We start from the raw sequence: 17,202 nt of genomic DNA, 5'->3' as shown, positions 1-17,202 counted from the left end.
ACTACACAAACTGAGGACATGTATAGGATGTATAGACTAACATGGCAGTTGCTGGTCATCTCCTGACCAGAAACCACTGGTAGCTTCCAGTTGAATCACGGCGGCTCATTTTGTGATTGGCCAATCAGAACTCATGTTTCACTGACCGTGGTGAAGAAGGGTGGATTAGGATTGGTTACTGCTGGTTGCCTTTGCATTCTGGAAAGGTCACGATCTAAATATTGGATGATGTACCTGACAGACCAAATTGCCCCCCTTTCACACAAGCTTTATTTTCTTTTCAGCCTGAATCCTGCCTTAATGCTAATGATATCTTGAACATGACCTCTGACCCCAATCACGTGACCACAGAAATCCCGGAGGCCGTCCTCAGCACCGTTCTAGAGGGGGCCTGTGTTACGCTTCTGCCTCCTAGGGAATACTTTCTACATTACATCTACAAGCAAAACACGACCCTCAGAATGGACGGTAAGACTGAGGAGCACCCTGCTCAGAATAACATAACTCACCTGATGCACCAGAACATCCAGAAAAATCCACACCAGACTTTGTGATACGTCCAATATTAGGGCCCAGCCAATGTTCTGGCGGTGGGATCCAACCAAACCACCATGATGGTCTTGGTAACATCTCTGAACATTCAAGTAATTGTAGTAGAAGATTCTGTGGTGTAACCAGATGTGGTGAAAGGAGGTCCCTGAGGAAGTCATTGACCACGCTTCTCGTGCAAACATCTTCTATACAGGAAGATCCCCTTATACAACGCAGTACTTTCCATCTCCTCTTATATATATATTCTTATAACTTACTCTTAACGTTCTACCTCTCTATACCCTTCTACCTTGACCTTCCTCCTCCAATCACCTTAAAGAAGAATTTTTATTAACGTGTTCTGTTCTGGGATAAGGAACATGTAGTACTTTGGCCCATGTCCCTCATGCCGTCTAAGGCCCCGTACACACGAGAGGATTTATCCGCGGATACGGTCCACCGGACCGTTTCCGCGGATAAATCCTCTCAAGGATTTGCGAGGATTTTGATCCGATGGAGTGTACTCACCATCGGATCGAAATCCGCACCGAAATCCCATCGCGATGACGTGTCGCGCCGTCGCCGCGATGATGACGTGTCGCGCCGTCGCCGCGATGATGACTCGGCGACGTGCGCGACGCTGTCATATAAGGAATTTCACGCATGCGTCGAATCATTACGACGCATGCGGGGGATTGATTCGGACGGATTGATCCGGTGAGTCTGTACAGACCAGCGGATCAATCAGTTGGGATGGATTCAAGCGGATAGATTTGAAAGCATGTCTTCAAATTTTTATCCGCTTGAAATCCATCCCAGGGGATAAAAATCCGCGGAAACAGATCCGCTGGATTGTACACACCAGGGGATCTATCCGCTGGAGCCGGTCCGCGGATCAATTCCAGCGGATGGATCCTCTCGTGTGTACGGGGCCTGAGGCTAGCTGTGAGGTCAGACAGGGTGCCCCTCCTCCCTCCATGGCTGTCCAACAACGCAGCTATCAAGGAGATGGATGCTTTCAAAGATGGTGCTGTTCCCAAGCCTGCCGAACAGCAGTGTCCCACGAGGAATGCAAGGGGGCGGGGCTTGTGAGCTAATTTGTTCCAGGCAAGCGCACAAGTGCTTGGAGATGGGCAGGGCCGGATTTGCTCTCCCTGCCGCTTCAAGGCCAGGTTCCGCAATGCACCCCCCCCCCCCCAAATCAACAGGGAATGGCAACCGGATGGCAGGGGCGGCACGGTTAGTTTAAATATTTTTTATTTATTTTTTATCACTTTTTTTATTGTTATTTATTTGTAGCTTGTCGCTTACTTTTTTTATTTTTGTATAATTTTCTTATTATTTTTCTTATTATTTACTTTTTAATTACTTTTTTATTTTATGAATTACATTTTTATTTCTTATTATTTAGTCATTTTATTAGCATTTTTTTTTACTTAACTTTTTTGCTATCACACAGGAGAAAACAATTCCCTGTGTGATAGCAATTGGAGGTGACAGGTTCTCTTTATTGACCCCGTCACCTCCAAAACAGGAGTCCTAGCACTGTGCTAGAACTCCTGTCACAGCTGAGATGGGAAGTGTTATACCTGAAGGGTTCCACATGTACTGGCTCTCCCCTCTCACTGTGTACATCGGCAGCAGGAACAGGAGACAGACTCGGTGGCCGGGGGGGAGGACGCAGTCCCGAAGACCGAGCCAGCAGAGAGAGGTATGTGGGGGGAGAGGGGAGGACGGACGGGAGCACACATTTTACAAGTGATTTCCGCGACATCGCCGCAATCACTTGTTAACGAGCGAGCGGATTCCCCCATAACTTACCGCCCTTAACTGTATGTTCCGGGCGTCGGGGGAATCTATGCCACTGCCGCCCCTTGGCGCCCTGCCGCCCCAAGGCCTGGCCTCAGTGGCCTTGTGGGAAATCCGGGCCTGGAGATAGGGAAAAAGTGACACCTACCCAAAGAGTTGTATCCTTGATGGATGGGTTGTTAGACAGCTGTGGGGGAAGGAGGGGTGTCCTGTTCAACCTCAGAGCTAGCCTCAGGAAGATGGGACTAAGTATTACATGTAAACTGTCCCCTGGGCAACTGAATGCATTAATTACCGTATTTATCGGGGTATAGCGCGCTCCCGCGTATAGCGCGCACCCCTAAAGTTGCCCGAATTCCTGTGGAAAAAAGATGTTTTGTACTTACAGTTTTGGTGTCTTGCGCGGCGTCCATCGGCAGCCTCGTCGGGTCCGGCATCCGTCTGCTGCTTCGGGTGTCCTCTTCATCGGGTCCGGCGTCCTTCTGCGGCTTCGGGTGTCCTCTTCATCGGGTCCGGCGTCCTTCTGCGGCTTCGGTTGTCCTCTTCGTCGTGTCCGGCGTCCGTCTGCGGCTTCGGGTGTCCTCTTCGTCGGGTCCGGCGTCTTCCCAGCTTGTTTCCCGCGCCGAGTTTGAATACTGCGCCGACATATACCGAGCGCAGTACACTCGTGTATCGTCGGGCAGGCTCGGCAACTCTCGCGCTGACGTCCTGTACGCTCAGGACGTCAGCGCGAGAGGCGCCGAGACTGCCCGAAGATACACGAGTGTACTGCGCTCGGTATATGCCGGCGCAGTATTCAAACTTGTGGCGGGAAAGCGGGTATCGGCGTATACCGCGCACCCATGATTTTGCCCTGATTTTCAGGGCAAAATAGTGCGCGGTATACGCCGATAAATAAGGTACTATTGTTATGTAACTATGTAAAATTAGTCTTCTTCTGTAATCTACTTTTTGGTCTTAATCTCTTATTGTTTTCCAAGTTTTCTTACTTATCGTAGGGTTCTTCCTAACTAAAACGTCCTCTTGCAAAAAAAAAAAAACCTGCATGTTTCGCCACTTTTGTGGCTTCATCAGGATCTAGTATACCAATCGCACAAAGTATATACAAAATACGACTACTGTCTTGCCAGAACACCAGCCTTTAATGGCCTCTCCTGAACTGCATCACGTGATGTCAATTATTATAGAACTTCTTCAGGAATAGAGGCTACCCAAAAAGAACATTAGAAACAGATTTATATAGAGCTAAAAAATAAGTTATATTTTAAATTAAAAGGGAAAAAAAACTCCTGTTACATTTTGTTTAAGAATATTACAAACCTGGTTGGAATTCAAGATGACAAGAGGGCTTCCCTTACACCTCTGGTCCAGACACCCCTGAAATGGAGTGTAGCACCGGGAGGGAGAAGGCACAGAGTGGCATGGGTGCCAGGAGTCCAGTCCATGGACGTTCCCTTCTGGAAGGCATGTTTAGCTGTGAAGTGCAGACTGACAGGTAGGTCTCTGGGAAGAGGAAGACTGGAAGGAAGCTGGCTGGGACACTGGAACACACAGCAGGCTGGAAGCGTGGTCTGGACAGGTAGTGGCCATTAGCCAAGGAGACAAACGGCAGAACAGCAGACAGGTGGCAAGACAGGGGGTCAAACCAGGAGGTCAACAAAGCTGCAGTCAGGAACTAGCCAAGGTCAAACCGGGGATCTGCAGGGACAAGCCCAGGTCAGGAACTAACCAAGGTCAAACTGGGAATCAGCAGAGGCAAGCTGTGGTCAGGAACCAGCTGAGGTCAAACCGGGAATCAGCAGAGACAAGCCAGAATCAGGAACTGATTGAGGTCAACATGGGAATTAGCATAGAAAAGCCTGGGTCAGGAACTAGCTGAGGTGAAACTGGGAATCAGCAGAGACAAGCCGTGGTCAGGAATTAGCCAAAGTCAAACCCAGGGTTCAGCAGAGACAAGCCATGGTCAGGAACTAGCCAAGGTCAACCCGGGAATCAGCAGAGACGAGCCATGGTCAGAAACTAGCCGAGGTCAAACCGGGAATCAGCAGAGACAAGCCAAGGTTAGGAACTAGACGAGGTCAAACCGGGAATCAGCAGAGACGAGCCGTGGTCAGAAACTAGCCAAGGTCAACCCGGGAATCAGCAGAGACGAGCCGTGGTCAGAAACTAGTTGTGGTCACACCTGGAATCAGCAGAGACAAGCCATGGTCAGAAACTAGTTGTGGTCACACCTGGAATCAGCAGAGACGAGCTATGGTCAGAAACTAGTTGTGGTCACACCTGGAATCAGCAGAGACGAGCCGTGGTCAGGAGCTAGCCAAGGTCAAACCGGGAATCAGCAGAGACGAGCCGTGGTCAGAAACTAGCCAAGGTCAACCCGGGAATCAGCAGAGACGAGCCATGGTCAGAAACTAGTTGTGGTCACACCTGGAATCAGCAGAGACGAGCCGTGGTCAGGAGCTAGCCAAGGTCAAACTGGCAATTAGCAGAGACAAGGTAGGGTCAGGAACTGGTTGAGGGCAACATGGGAATTAACATAGAAAATCCGGGATCAGGAACTAGCCAAGGTGAAACTGGGAATCAGTCAGGAACTAGCTGAAGTGGAACTGGGAATCAGCAGAGATGAGTCATGGTCAGGAACTAGCCGAGGTCAAACTGGGAATCAGCAGAGACAAGGCAGGGCCAGGAACTAGCCGAGGTCAAACTAGGAATAAGTAGAGACAAGCCGGGGTAGAGACAAGCCGTGGTACAGAACTAGCTAAGGTGAAACCAGGAATCAGGAGAGGCAAGCCAGGGTCAGGAACTGGTTGAAGTCAACACAAGAATTAACATTGTGGCCGGGATTCAGAAAGAAATGCCTATCTTTAGGCGGGCGTAGCGTATCTCAGATACGCTACGCCGCCGTAACTTTGAGAGGCAAGTCCCGTATTCAGAAAGAACTTGCGCCCGAAGTTACGGCGGCGTAGCGTATATGGGCCGGCGTAAGCCCGCCTAATTCAAAATAGGCTGGTAGGGGGCCTGTTGTATGGTAATTAATTGTGACCCCCACGTAATTGACGCTCCTAACGAACGGCGCATGCGCCGTCCGTGAAAGTATCCCAGTGCGCATGCTCCAAATTACGCCGCAAATAGTCAATGCTTTAGACGTGAACGTAACTTACGCACAGCCCTATTCGCGTACGACTTACGCAAACTATGTAAACGACGCAAAATTCGACGCTGTCCTGACGTCCATACTTAACATTGGCTACGCCTCATATAGCAGTGGTAACTTTACGCCGAAAAAAGCCTTACGTAAACGACGTAAATCAATGCGCCGGGCGCACGTACGTTTCTGAATCGGCGTATCTAGCTCATTTGCATATTCTATGCGTAAATCTACGGAAGCGCCCCTAGCGGCCAGCGTAAATATGCCCCCCAAGATACGACGGTGTAGGAGACTTACGCCGCTCGTATCTAGGCAACAGTGAGGCGTATCTGATTCACACTCAGAGTTACGACGGCGTATCTGGAGATACGCCGTCGTAACTCCTTTCTGAATCCGGGCCAGAAAAGCCAGGGTCAGGAACTAGCCGAGGTCAATCTGGGAATCCGCAGAAGCGAGCCGTGGTCAAGAACTAGCCGAGGTCAATCTGGGAATCCGCAGAAGCGAGCCGTGGTCAGGAACTAGCCGAGGTCAATCTGGGAATCCGCAGAAGCGAGCCGTGGTCAAGAACTAGCCGAGGTCAATCTGGGAATCCGCAGAAGCGAGCCGTGGTCAGGAACTAGCCGAGGTCAATCTGGGAATCCGCAGAAGCGAGCCGTGGTCAGGAACTAGCCGAGGTCAAACTAGGAATAAGTAGAGACCAGCCGTGGTTAAGATCTAGCTGAGGTGAAACCAGGAATCTGCAAATTGGACAAATTGGGGTCAGGAATTAGCCAAGATCTGCAGAATAGCAGACAAGTGGCAAGTCGGGGTCAAACCAGATCTAACTGTTAACCAGTGGAGACAAAACATGGTCAGGATCTATATGATGTCAAACCAGGAATTGGCAGAGACAAGCCATGCTCAGGGACTAGCCAATGTCATTAGCAGGTAGGAAGAACAGGACATGGATCTCAGGGTTTAGGTTTCAGGGTCACAACTACAACCTGGACTCAGTCCTGTTCCTAAATAGGCCATCTACCTCCAAGATTTGGGTTAGTGTACGTGCACCTGCGTGCGTGTACGTGCACACAGGGTGCATTTATTTAAATTAGCGTATTTATTCAATATTATTCAATCGGCTGGAAATTGCCTTTGTTCCATGCATGGGCGCATGTTGTCTTCTGATGCTGTCATGACCCAGAAGGATATAAAAATATACATAAATCACATTTTCATTATATACTGGGCAACTTTATTACAAGATATGGATCTGAAAACAGTACTAATTGAATAGTATTACCTGTGGAAGAGGAATACATGCATACACAGAGAGCGGGCGCACATTACGCTGCCGTAGCGCAAACCGATGTACGCTGCGCTGACCCAGCGCAGAGAGGCAAGCATGGAATTCAGGAAGCCAGTGCTCTCAACGCTGCGTCGGCGTAGGTTTCAATGGCGCAGGCCGGCGTAGGTGGAAGTGGGCTTGACCCATGCAAATGAGGTGTGACCCCCCATGCAAATGATGGTCCGAGCACCAGACAAGTACGTTTACCGAACTGCGCATGCGCCGTGACGTGGACGCATCCCCCTGCGCATGCTCACAACCACGTCGGAACAATTGCCTAAGATACGCCGGAGCAATGCGTACGCCATGAACGTAACCTACGCCCAGCCAGACACACGTCCAACGTAAAATACGCCGGCTTGTGTTCCCTGGTGCAGACCTTTGCATGGATGTTGCTGGGTTGCACCTCCTTTATGGGGCTTAACTTTACGCCGGACGTACAACTTGCGCGCACCTCTCGTAGCCTGCGTCGGGCGCACGCAGGTTCGTGAATCGCCGTATTTCCCTCATTTACATATTAGAATGACTAATCAATGGGAGCGGCACCATGCACCCAGCCTAAATGTGCGCCCACCCTACGGGTGAAAATAAAAGGAAAGGCCCAGATTCACAGTGGAGATACTCCGTCGTATCTCTCAGAGTATCTATGCGGCTGGTTCATAGAATCAGTTACGCATAGATAGCCCTAAGATCCGACAGGTGTAATTGTTTTACACTGTCGGATCTTAAGAAGGAAATACCGCGGCCGCCGCTGGGGGGAGTTTGCGTCGTAAACCAGCGTCGGGTATGCAAATTAGGAGTTACGGCGATCCACGACGGTTTTTCGCGTTCGCTATGTCGCTGCTAGTCTAGTTTCCCGTCGCAAAGTTAGTCGTCGTTTTGGGTGCCCTAACTTTACACAGCACACGTATGTGCTGTATAAAGTATGGCCGTCGTTCCCGCGTCGAAATTTAAAAATTCACGTCGTTTGCGTAAGACGTCTGGGAATACGGAAGTACGCTACGCACGTCGCCGTTCGAAAAAATGACGTCAGTTCGCACAAAGCACGGCGGGAATTTCAGAACGGAGCATGCGCAGTAGGTCCGGCGTGGGAGCGCGCCTAATTTAAATGGCACACGCCCCTTTGAATTACGCGGGCTTACGCCGGAGGCCGCCGGCGTAGGTTTTCATTGCAAGTGCTTTGTGAATCAGGCACTTGCGATGAAAACTTGCTGCGGTGTAACGTATCTACGATACGTTACGCCGCCGCACTTCTACGTGAATCTGGCCCAAAATTACTGAGGCCCCGTACACACGGCCGAGGAACTCGACGTGCCAAACACGTCGAGTTCCTCGTCGAGTTCAGGGATGAAGCCGCCGAGGAGCTCGGCGGGCCGCCTTCTCCCATAGAACAACGAGAAAATAGAGAACATGTTCTCTATTTTCTCGTCGAGCTCCTCGGCGGCTCCATCGGGCCAAAAGTGTACACACGACAGAGTTTCTCGGCAGAATCCGGGTTTGACCGAGTTTCTCGGTGAATTCTGCCGAGAAACTCTATCGTGTGTACGAGGCCTGAGAGTGAAGCCTCGTACACGGCCGGTTTTCCCGACAGTAAAACTGCGAGGAGAGCTTTTGGCCAGGAATCCCGGCCGTGTGTATGCTCCTCGCAGTTTTTCCGACGGGAAACCTGCTAAAAACTGTCGAAAAAAAAAAAGAGAACCTGCTCTCTTTTTTCCCGCCGGGAAAACCGGCAGACTTTTTCCCGGCGTTTTTTGGCAGTTTTCCTATGGGAGCGCCTCTTATGTGTAGGGGGAAAGACAATGGCCCAGATTCACAACGGAGATACGACGGCGTATCTCCAGATACGCCGTCGTATCTCAGCGTTGTGCTGTCGTATCTATGCGACTGGTTCTTAGAATCAGTTACACATAGATATCCATTCGATCCGACAGGCGCACGTCTCTTACACCGTCGGATCGTAACTGCAATTTTTTCCCCCGCTAGGTGGCGCTTCCGTCGATTTCCCCGTCGAGTATGCAAATTAGCTAGATATGCGAATTCCCGAACGTACGTGCGTCCGACGCAGTAAAGTTACGACGTTTAGGCTTTTCCCGGTGTAAAGTTGCCCCTGGGTCTATGAGGCGCAGCCAATGTTAAGTATGGCCGTCGTTCCCGCGTCGATTTTTGAAAAGTTACGTCGTTTGCGTAAGTCGTCCGTGAATGGGGCTGGACGCCATTTACGTTCACGACGAAACCAATGACGTCCTTGCGACGTCATTTAGAGCAATGCACGCCGGGAAATTTTAGGGACGGCGCATGCGCAGTTCGTTCGGCGCGGGGACGCGCTTCATTTAAATGAAACACGCCCCCTACCCGACGAATTCGAATTCCGCCGGGTGATTTACGCTACCCCGCCGCAACTTTACAGGCAAGTGCTTTAAGAATAAAGCACTTGCCTGAAAAACTTGCGGCGGCGTAGCATAAATCAGATACGTTACGCCCGCCCATTTTCACGCAGATCTACGAGAATCTGCCCCTGACTGAGCAGGTTCTCGGCTTTCCCCTCGGGATTTCCAAAGGGAACTTTTCCCGCCGGAAATCCCGCACGTGTGTACTAGGCATAAGAAGAATTGACCTCCAAACCCTTCCAAGGGATCGCATAGTTGTGGTCGTTGTAAAGCCTTCAAGTCAAAGACGCAGGAATTTATTATCCTCAACCGTCCCTGAACAAGGTCATGCAGAGCCCAGGGCAAAAATGGCAAACTGCGTCCCCCCTCCCCCTTCCTGTGTTTATTACGAATGAGTTGATGTTTTTTTTTTCATGGCAAGAAAATATTACCCTGCGCATTCTTTTTCCAGTGCAGTTGGTTGTAACGCAAACCACGGCATCACATTGTTGCTGCGTGAATAGAGCTTAAGGAAATGTCCCTTGTGACATCTCAATAAAGTTGTAACAAAAGAAGTATACAGCGCGAGCCGCCAGGACCAGAACTGTTTACTTCCAACACCAACAGCCTTGTGATGGTAGTACATTGCAGTACCATACATGTACTACACTTTATTGTTTGTGTGACTCTGCCCTCACTGACCTCCTCTGTTTAAGAGAGGAAGAATAAATACATTTGGATTATAAAATATTATATAAAAACTATTCTATATGAAAGACAACACCCTGACAACGTCTCCTGTCCGCGACCTCCATCGGTTGCTAGCTTCATATTTCCAGTGTTCCCACACTTTTCTTGTAAGCCTGTTCTACTTGTGTGGGTGTTAATATGCTTAAAATGTCAATCCTGCTGTATTTTTTACCCATAGGCACACTGCTGCATTAATTGTCACCAGTGCCGCCATCAGGGGGGTACAGGCAGTACACCTGTAAGGGTCCGGAGGTTCCCAGGGGCCCGGAGGCTCACAGGGTCCCAGATGGCAACCCCCCTTCTTTTTTTTTCTTTTTTTTTTTATAAAAAAAAATATATATTTTTTTAATATATATTTATTTTTTTATTAAAGGGTCAATTTATTAAATTTATTAAAGGGCCCTGGATGACAACCCCCCTTTTTTTATAAAAAAAAATATATATTTTTTTATATATTTTTTTATTTCTTTTATTTTATATATATATATTATATTATTATTATTATTATTATTATTAAAGGGCCCAGAGGGCCCCGGATGGCAACCCCCCTTTTTTTATTTATTTTTTATATTATTTTATTTATATATATATATTATTAAAGGGCTCAGAGGTCCCCAGGGCCCTGGATGGCAACCCCCCCTTTTTTTTTTATAAATGTTTATTTTATTTTTTTATATTGTTTTTATTATTATTTTTTTATTAAAGGGCCCAGAGGTCCCCCGAAGGCAACCCCCCTTTTTAAAAAGAAATAAATCTAAATATATATTTTTGATATATTTTTTTTCTTTTTATCCAGAGCCCCGGATGGCTACCCCCCTTTTTAATATATATTTTTTCTTTATTTCTTATTTTTTTGTAAAGGCCCCCCCCCCCGCTTCTTAGTTCGTGGCAGCCTCCCCGTTTCTCAATTTCAGGCCGCAGCACCCCCCCCCCCCCGGTTCTCTTCTCCAGTCTACGCAATAACAACCCCCAACATTGGTGCTGGTCTCTGCAGTAATAACCCCCAGAATTTGTGCTAGTTTCTGCAATTATAACCCCCTGCATTAGTACCCATTTCTTCAATTATAACCCCCAGCATTAGTACCCGTTTCTTCAATTATAACCCCCAGCATTAGTACCAGTTTCTGCAATTTTTACCCCCCCAGAATTGGTGCCAGTTTCCACAAGATTGCAATAGTGACCCCAACATTGGTGCAAGTCTCTGCAGTAATAACCCCCAGCATTGGTACCAGTTTCTGCTATTATAACCCCCAGCATAATTATAACACCCAGTGCCAGTTAATGCAATTATAACCCCCAGCATAATTATAACACCCAGTGCCAGTTAATGCAATTATAACCCCCAGCATAATTATAACACCCAGTGCCAGTTAATGCAATTATAACCCCCAGCATTGGTGCTAGTTAACCACTAGCCGACCAGCCGCCGCAGTTATACGGTGGCAGGTCGGCTCGGCTGCGCGAGATTACGTAGCTATACGTCATCTCGCGATTCAGCAAATAGGGGCGCGCGCGCGCCCCTGGTCCTTACACGCGTGCCTGGCGGGTGTGATCACCGCCGGGCACCCACGATCGCTCGTTACAGAGCGGGGACCGGGAGCTGTGAGTGTAAACACACAGCTCCCAGGCCTGTCAGGGGGAGAAATACCTGATCGTCTGTTCATACAATGTATGACCAATGATCTGTAATTTCCCCTAGTCAGTCCCCTCTCCCCCTACAGTTAGAACACACCCAGGGAACATAATTAACCCCTTCCTCGCCCCCTAGTGTTAACCCCTTCCCTGCCAGTGGCATTTTTATAGTAATCAATGCATTTGTATAGCACTGATCGCTGTATAAATGACAATGGTCCCAAAAATTTGTCAAAGGTTTCCGAAGTGTCCGCCATAATGTCGCAGTACCGATAAAAATCGCTGATCGCCGCCATTACTAGTAAAAAAAAAATATTAATAAAAATGCCATAAAACTATCCCCTATTTTGTAGACGCTATGGGCTAGATTCATCAAGCCCGCCGTAAGTTTGTGCGGGCGTAGCGTATGGTATTTACGCTACGCCTCCGCAACTTAGACGGGCAAGTGCAGTATTCACAAAGCACTTGCTCCGTAAGTTGCGGCGGCGTAGCGTAAATCTGCCGGCCTAAGCGTGCCGAATTCAAATTCTGAAGAGGTGGGCGTGTTTTATGTAAATAAAACATGACCCCACATAAATGACGTCTTTAACGAAAGAATCCCAGTGCGCATGCTCGAAATTCCGCCGCAAATCGTCAATGCTTTCGACGTGGACATAATTTACGCAAAGCCCTATTCGCGAGCGACTTACGCAAACGACGTAAAAATTTCAAAATTCGACGTCCATACTTAACATTGCGTACGCCTCATATCAGCAGGAGCAACCTTAAGCAGGAAAAAGCCTAACGTAAACGACGTAAAAAAATGCGCCGGGCGCACGTACGTTTCTGAATCGGCGTATCCAGGTCATTTGCATATTCTACGCTGAAATCGACAGCAGCGCCACCTAGAGGCCAGCGTAAATATGCACCCTAAGATACGACGGCGTAAGAGACTTACGCCAGTCGGATCTTAGCCTAATTTCGGCGTATCTTGCTTTCTGAATACAGAAAGAAGATACGCCGGCGCAGCTTTGAATTTACGCCGCGTATCAATAGATACGCCGGCGTAAATTCTTGCTGAATCTAGCCCTATAACTTTTGCACAAACCAATCGATAAACGCTTATTGCGATTTTTTTTTTACGAAAAATATGAAGAATACGTATCGGCCTAAACTGAGGAAAAAAAATCTTTTTTTTATATCTTTTTGGGGGATATTTATTATAGCAAAAAGTAAAAAATATAAAAAAAATTTTCAAAATTGACGCTCTATTTTTGTTTATAGCGCAAAAAATAAAAACAGCAGAGGTGATCAAATACCACCAAAAGGTCACCAATTTTGTTTGGAAGCCACGTCGCATGACCGCGCAATTGTCAGTTAAAGCGACGCAGTGCCGAATCGCAAAAAGTGGCCCAGTCTTCGACCAGCAAAATGGTCCGGGGCTGAAGTGGTTAATGCAATTATAACCCCCAGCATCGGTGCCAGTCTCTGCAATGATAACTCAGATAGCTGGATTCAGGTAGGGCGGCTCACTTTTGAGGCGGCGTAGCGTATCGCATGTACGCTACGCCGCCGTAAGTCAGAGAGGCAAGTGCTGTATTCACAAAGCATTTGCCTCCTGAGTTACGGCGACGTATCGTAAATGGTCCGGCGTAAGCGCGCCTAATTCAAATGAGGAACAGGGGGGCGTGTTTTATTTAAATTACTCGTGACCCGACGTGATTGACGTTTTTTTTTACGAACGGCGCATGCGCCGTCCGTGGACATATCCCAGTGTGCGTTGCTCCAAAGTACGCCGCAAGGACGTATTGGTTTCGACGTGAATGTAAATTACGTCCAGCCCCATTCACGGACGACTTACGCAAACGACGTAAAAATTTTCAAATTTCGACGCGGGAACGACGGCCATACTTAACATTGGCTAGGCCAGCTATTTGTTCGACTAACTTTACGCCGGAAAAATCCTTACGTAAACAACGTAAAAAAATGCGCCGGGCGCACGTACGTTTCTGAATCGGCGTATCTAGTCATTTGCATATTCTACGCCGAACTCAACGGAAGCGCCACCTGGCGGCCAGCGTAAATATGCACTTTAAGATACGACGGCGTAGGAGACTTACGCCGCTCGTATATTAGCCTAATTTAAGCGTATCTGGTTTCCAGAATACGCTTAAATTTGCGACGGCGTAGATTCAGAGTTACGACGGCGTATCTACTGATACGCCGGCGTAACTGTTTCTGAATCTGGCCCATAGCATTGGTTCCAGTTTCTGCAATTATAACCCCCAGCATTAGTGCCAGTTTCCACAATAATGCAGAAATAACCCCAACATTGGTGCCAGTCTCTGTAGTAATAAACCTCAGCATTGGTGCCAGTCTCTGTAGTAATAAACCTCAGCATTGGTGCCAGTCTCTGTAGTAATAAACCTCAGCATTGGTGCCAGTTTCCACAATAATAACACCTACGTTGGTGGTCAGCGGTGTTATGCTATATCACCCCCCCCCCCTTAATTGGCAGCCCCTTAACCTTGTTCCTAAATTGATGATTTAACTCCTTTGTGCCGCTGTGGTGGCAATATGTGCCACTGGCCCTTAACCCCGGTTAGCTGAGGGTGTGTAAGGGCTGTTAATGTGTTGCCTATAAACCATTGTGGGTACTGAAGTTTCACGGGCACACACAATTTTAAGGCTTGATGCATTGGGTACAGTGCCGCTGATAGAAATCATGGGGCCCCGTGCAGCCTACCTGACGGGCGCCCCCTTCAGCTCCACCCCTGATCCCGCCCCTGGTCCCTCCTTCAGCCCCACCCCTGGCCCCTCCCCAGTTATAGCATATATAAACTATATGATGTATTTATGTATTTTTTTTTGCTAGTTATGGTGGCGATCAGCAACTTGACAGCGGGACATGCTAATGCAGTGGCGATGCGTCCATAGAGGGCGCCAGGACCGCCGCCCTCTCTCGCTGTCGCACCGCCACTGATTACAATACATAGATTCATGTATTGCATGAATCTATGTATTGTTGCCACTTCCGCCGACTATTCAGATGGCCGACCCCCTGGTGAGCGCCGGCCATCTGAATAACGGCAGCTGGTTGGCTGTGTGGAAGTGCCTATCAGAGCCAGTGGCCATGCCGCCAGTGCCATGTTGTGCTGCAGACAGTGGGTGGCACTGTCCCTGCAGGCAGCAAATTCGTTATGGGCCATAACACATGTGCTATCTGCAGACAGTGCCACCCATGTGGCCAATGCCATATTGTGCTGCAGAAAGTGCCGTCCTGCATACACGAACGGTACAATCAAGGTATTGAACCAAAAAAAAAAAAAAAATTACTAACGGTCAGGGCTGTGGAGGGTTTTTTTTTACCAACATTAATAGCAGGGCTGTGGAGGTTGCCCGCGCCCCCCTGCTGGCTGGGCCCGGTACAACAGGGCCAGTTGTACTGGCCTATCAGCGGCCCTGATTGGGTATCTATACCTGATGTTACCCCATCTTTTATATTTTACAAAAAAAAAATGGGCAATATATTGCGTTTGCGTGCACCGGTGTTAGTGTCGTGTTTACTGGAAAATTCCGTTTGATAAACCAATGCACAAATATCATACATTTGCTACCATTTTATCCTCTATGGTCTCTGCTTCCTGATAATATATACAATTTGGGGGGTTTAAGTAATCTTCAGACCTAGGCCCGGATTCACGTAGGAGATACGCCGTCGTATCTCTGAGTCTGAGGCGTCGTATCTATGCGCCTGATTCAAAGAATCAGATACGCCAGAATTTGTATAAGATACGACCAGCGTAAGTCTCCTACGCCGTCGTATCTTAACTGCATATTTACGCTGGCCGCTAGGGGCGTGTACGCTGATTTACGCCTAGAAGAATGTAAATCAGCTAGAATGTAATTCACGAACGTACGCCCGGCCGTCGCAGTAAAGATACGCCGTTTACGTAAGGCTTTTTCCAGAGTAAAGTTACCCCTGCTCTATGAGGCGTAGATGAGGCGTACCAATGTTAGGTATGGACGTCGGAACAGCGTCGAATTTTTCACGTTTTACGTCGTTCGCGTAAGTCGTTCGCGAATAGGGCTGTGCGTAATTTACGTTCACGTCGAAAGCATTGGCTTTTTGCGGGTTAATTTGGAGTATGCGCACTGGGATACTTTCACGGATGGTGCATGCGATGTTCGTAAAAAGCGTCATTTACGCGGGGTTCACAATAAATTTACATAACACACGCCCACATCTACCACATTTGAATTAGGCGGACTTACGCCGGCCTATTTACGCTATGCCGCCGCAGGCAGGCTGCGGAGGCGTAGCGTAAATAGGATACGCTCTCCTACGAGATACGCTCTCCTATGCGCTCTCCTACGTGATACGCTCTCCTATGCGCTCTCCTACGTGAATCTGGGCCCTAAAGTTTATTTTTTTAAGTATATGTGTAAAAAAAAATGCAAAAACAGTTTTGGCAGCGAAAGGGTTAAATAAAAGCTTAGATGACATTTAGGGAAAATGGGCAGAGGTCCTGTTTAAATGCTCATACAAGTATCATTTTTTTTTCAGTATTTCGCTCCTTAATGACTACGCTGAAGCTGTTGAACCAAGATGACCACGATCACGACCACGATCACGACCACGACCACGATCACGACCATGAACACGATCCTGACAATAGAAATCACGCAGAAAGCAGGAGGAGGAGACGGAGCTTAGGAGATTCTGAAACCGCACATGTTATTCATTGGGATGAGGTGATCTTCTTTTATATAATGATCTTCTTCTTCTGCCCACCACATTGGATAGGATGGGGCCACATGGCATAGGATAGGATGTGGCAACGTTGGATAGGATGGGGCCATATTGGATGGGATGGAGCCCATGGAACGGGATGGGGCCACAATGGATAGGATGGGACCACATTGGCTAGGATGTGCCACATTGGATAGGATGGGCCACATTGGATGGGATGGGGACACATTGGATAGTATGGGACATGGAGTAACATTAGGATATTACCTCATTGAATAGGATGGGGCCACAGTGGATAGAATGGGGCCACAATGGATAGGATAGGACCACATTGGATAGGATGGGACCACATTGGATAGGATGGGACTACATTGGATAGGATGGGACCATATTGGATAGGATGGGACTACATTGGATAGGATGTAGCCACATTGGATTGAGTTGGGGACACGTTGGATGGAATGGGACCACATTGGATAGGATGGGACCACATTGGATAGGATGGGACCTCATTGGATAGCATGGGACCTCATTGGATGAGATGGGGCCACATTGGATGGGATATGGCCACATTGGATGGGATGGTGCCACATTGAATTAGATAGGACTTCACTGAATGGGATGGGGCCACAATTGATAAGATGAGATCACATTGGATAGGATGTGCCATGTTGGATAGGATGGGAACACATTGACTAGGATGGGAACACTTTGGATAGGATGTGGTCACATTGGACGGGGACACATTGGATGAGATGTGGACACAATGGATGGGATAGGGCCACATTGGATGGTATAGGGCCACATTGGATGGTATAGGACCACATTGGATGGTATAGGGTAACATTGGATGGTATAGGGCCACATTGGATTGGATAGGGCCACATTGGATTGGATAGGACCTTATTGT

At 48.2% G+C, this 17,202-nt stretch overlaps 1 protein-coding gene across 1 annotated transcript in view; it reads left to right on the top strand.

Annotated features, from left to right (window-relative positions):
* Nucleotides 1-17,202, top strand: part of SLC39A4 (solute carrier family 39 member 4) — a 76,458-nt gene that overhangs the window by 30,508 nt on the left and 28,748 nt on the right. The window contains exons 3-4 of the mRNA XM_040352062.1: nucleotides 285-468; nucleotides 16,107-16,294. Of these exons, the coding sequence (XP_040207996.1) occupies nucleotides 285-468; nucleotides 16,107-16,294 (372 nt within the window). The remainder of the gene's footprint in view (nucleotides 1-284; nucleotides 469-16,106; nucleotides 16,295-17,202) is intronic.

This window comes from Rana temporaria, chromosome 5, assembly GCF_905171775.1.
Source record: "Rana temporaria chromosome 5, aRanTem1.1, whole genome shotgun sequence".
NCBI lineage: Eukaryota > Metazoa > Chordata > Amphibia > Anura > Ranidae > Rana > Rana temporaria.
This window is presented reverse-complemented; position numbering and strand designations above follow the sequence as displayed.